A 3,796-nucleotide genomic window follows, 5' to 3' on the forward strand; every position below is an offset into this window, starting at 1 on the left:
ATGTATATATATGATAACATAAAAATATATAACTAATAATATTTAAGAATGTATACATAATATAGTATAAAAATATATATATACGTAATATAGAATTTAAAATATACCTAATATATTAAAAGAATATATACATAATATAAGGTTAAAAAATAATAATAACAAAAAACTATTAATAATACTATATAATATATATACATATAAGTATTAAGTGAAAATAATACTAATGCTAATAAATAATAAATATAATAATAATAGTAATAAAATATAATAGTATATATAATATTAAAATTAAAATAAAATAATGAGAAAAGTGAAAAAGGACAAAATTGAATTAAAAATGAAGTTTTGGGACCAATTTAAAAAGAAATAAAGGGAATGGGATTAAATTGCATGCGCGAAAAATAGTGCAGGGACTAGTGATGCAATAAATCCATTCGGCCTAAAACGCATAGCAGCAGAGGGACTGAATTATAAAGCACAACAAATTTTGGGTCCAAATTTAAAACAACTAAAAAACTTGATTGCATAATAGAAAAGAAGCGGAGGGGCTAAATGTGCAAATAGCCCCTCCAATGAAAACACGGGGATCCTGAAGTTGGAGCAGGTCAGGTCGCGGGTCGGCCATGGGTTAAGGCTCAAAACAACGTCGTTTTGGTGCTTAAAAGGCCTGCCCAAAACGACGTTGTTTTGGAGGTCTATTTAAGGCCAAATTTTTTTTTAAAAAAAATCACTTTCTCATCTTTTTTTTTAAAAAACTCAGCTTTCACTTTTTTTTCTCTGCAGGTACATGCTCCAATGAGGACTTGACCCGATCATAAAGCCCACCACTTTGCAGTGGCAAGAAAATCGAAAAAGGTAAATTTTTTTATTATTTTTTTGTGCTTTTTTTTTGTATTATATTTTTTATGTATTTATAATATAAATATGCATGCAAATCAATAGATAAAAATAAAATGATAAAATAAAAGAAAACACAATCACTTTAGGTATTTGCTTCATGATTTTTCGATTTCTGATATTGGATTTTATTCGATGCAATTCTCTCGCTTTGATATTATTGGAATCACTATATTTTTTGCTCCTATTTTCTTGAATCTTTTTTTATTTTATTTTTTGAATCTCTTTTTTATTTTTTTTTGTCCAGAGAGAAAAATACATAACATTGCAAGGCTTATATAGCCATTTACAAAGTAGTTTTTAATTAGCTTGTCATTTTTGCCTTTAATTTTGCAGGCGCAAGTGGGCGGTGGCCAGTGGCGGTATGGGTGATGGGACAGGATAGTTAGCCGGCGGTATGGGTGATGGGACAGGATAGTTAGCCGACAGTCAAGCATAGGGATGGTGGCTAGGATTTTTAGTCTTCTTCTCTTATTTTTTTCTAATTGCTATGGGCTAGTATTAAAGGGTTTTGGGCTGTTGGCTTTTTAAATATTGGGCTTTTTAGCCCGGATATAATTTATGCTATGCAAATATTTTATTTAAAACTATTTTATTAAATTTGAAAGATCTATCACTTCAAAATTGATAGATTATCTCGTCAACATTTATAAATTTCCATTTTAAAATTAGAATTTACCATTTTATCTTAATTGAATTCATATTTATCATTGTATTTTTAAATAAAATAACTTTCTTATTATACTAATTTTACATTCAACTACTTCTCTTGCCTAATGAAAGCTTTTTCAATATATATATATTTAATAACAATTATAATAAATTATAATTCAATTCAATATTCACTAGCATAATTGTGCTTTAACCCTTTTATATTTTCATTTAAAAATAACTAAAAAATTGTAAATTTCATCACTGTCGATAACAATTTAATATAAAAATAATTAATATTTTTAATTATATTTAATAATTTAAATGAAATGATTTACACTAATCATAATAAATTAAAATTGCATTATTATTATTTCGATCACAAGCTTTTCTATGAATACTGATAAATGCATCGCAACTTTGATTCATTAAAATGCATTATTTAATAAATTAAAATCAGTGACATGATAATTAAAACAACACACACAAAAAGAAAATGAAAGACTATAAACCCTAATTAAAAACCGGTGAGGCCCAGTGGCGCAGCCGTATCAACCACCATTCCCTTAAACCTCATCTTCATGCAGAAGCATATTGGGGATTCCCTTATTAACAGGAAACTTCCTGCCAGTCTCGGGACAAACAAGAGCACCTTCCTCAAGATGAAGCTCCAAGAGGGCATGGTGGAACTTCGTCAAGAAGTCCAGGTCCGACTCTAGCACCGACGGATCAGGTGCCTGCTCAGGAAGCTCGACGTAGCCCATAGTTCTGGCAGCATCGGAAAACGCTTTCCAATCGATCTTGGGAAATATATTCCTGAGGAAATCGTGGTTGATTTCGACTTGCTTCTCCACCACTTTCTCCACTTCAATCTTGAGAGGGAAGCCCTTGGTTACCCCCTTGATGTTTGACGACAACATGTTGTGAGTTAGCAACCTCATCTCTTTCCTCTGTTTTCCCTTTGCTTTCTTCGTTTCGGGCTTTGCCGTTATATTAAGCACAAAAAGCACTAGGCTGGTTTATGCTTAGCTTGTTCCTTGGGGATTTTGTAAAGTTCCTTGTCTCTTGTGATGGGTTTTGTATCGTTTAAAGGACGAATCTGTCCTCCTTGTGTGGTCAATTTTTGGGGGTAATATAGTAAATTGTTGGCCCAATTTTGATTTGGGCTTTGTTAGCCCAACCTTAGAAATTAGGCATAGCTCAAGATATACCATTTTTTGGTATTAAATTAAATAGAAATATTATTAAATCTACAATTGGGCCTAACTCAAGTGATGGAAAGGGTTCAGGGATGAAGCCACGTAAGAAAGGACTAAACTTCTTTAGCTAGATGGGCAAATTTCGTTTTAGTCCCCTTACTCTCATTGGCTGGGGTAGGCCATATACCCTGCCCAGAAACAGACATTATTGACCACCAAAGTTCCATTTCCATTATGTTTTTCCCAAGTTAAATTCCTATACACCATGCAATGAAATATTATGGTACTCAATGAGTTAAAAAAATAAAAAAAGAAATGGTGACCCAAGGCTTTTTTAAAGAAAAATAAATTGATTTCTATTTAATTGTCAGGCAAATCAATGTGTGTTTTTTCAAGTGTACCACACCACCTATTTATACATAAACTATATGCTAATTTTAGGTTCGTTCTACCTACCACTAACTACATAAATTAATTTTAGATTTCTTTTCTAATTTTAGCTTTTACAATGTCAAAATCTGATCAGTCCTTCAAATGTCCCAAATTTATGATTCGGTCCCTGTTCTATTTCCCATGCTTTAATTTAACCCTTTCTTTGCTTGTCTTTAATTTAAAACACCCGAATTTCATCCCCGTCAATATTTAAACACAAAATTCACCGATTAGCAGGAACTAATTTAAGAACAAATCGAGTTCAGCATGAAAAATATGCAAAATGAACAAGCTATCACATTCTCTATTATATTTCTCTTCTTTTGAAATTTTTTATTTTCGTACTTAACAAAATAAATTTCTTTTCTCTTTGGTGTTAAATAGTTTATTTGTTTTTGGTTATAACGACTTAACAATAAAAAGTAATAATTTTTTTTAAATATTTTCAATAATTTTGCTTTTAGGCTCTGGTTGTTTACATTTTCTAACGATAGTCTTTAAATGTGGTTAGACTATGTTGCATCTTTTTAATTCCAATGTTTAGCATATTCTCGGTTATATGATCTAGTCTAATTTTTATTTTTGATTTGCAATAACTTTGGTGAAACTGAATTATG

General features: G+C 30.7%; 1 protein-coding gene across 1 annotated transcript; it reads right to left on the reverse strand.

Moving 5' to 3' along the window:
- Positions 1-1,967: 1,967 nt before the first annotated feature.
- On the reverse strand, positions 1,968-2,620 carry LOC108485434 (multifunctional methyltransferase subunit TRM112 homolog A-like). The gene has a single exon (XM_017789268.2). It carries the CDS (start codon positions 2,487-2,489, stop codon positions 2,115-2,117), a length of 375 nt encoding a protein of 124 aa, XP_017644757.1. The 5' UTR covers positions 2,490-2,620; the 3' UTR covers positions 1,968-2,114.
- Between the last annotated feature and the right edge of the window lie 1,176 nt (positions 2,621-3,796).

The sequence above is a fragment of the Gossypium arboreum genome, chromosome 6 (genome assembly GCF_025698485.1).
Source record: "Gossypium arboreum isolate Shixiya-1 chromosome 6, ASM2569848v2, whole genome shotgun sequence".
Classification (NCBI taxonomy): domain Eukaryota; kingdom Viridiplantae; phylum Streptophyta; class Magnoliopsida; order Malvales; family Malvaceae; genus Gossypium; species Gossypium arboreum.

Coding starts and splice junctions, on each gene's coding strand:
- LOC108485434 (XM_017789268.2), bottom strand. CDS start 2,489: ATGAGGTTGCTAACTCACAACATGTTGTCGTCAAACATCAAGGGGGTA.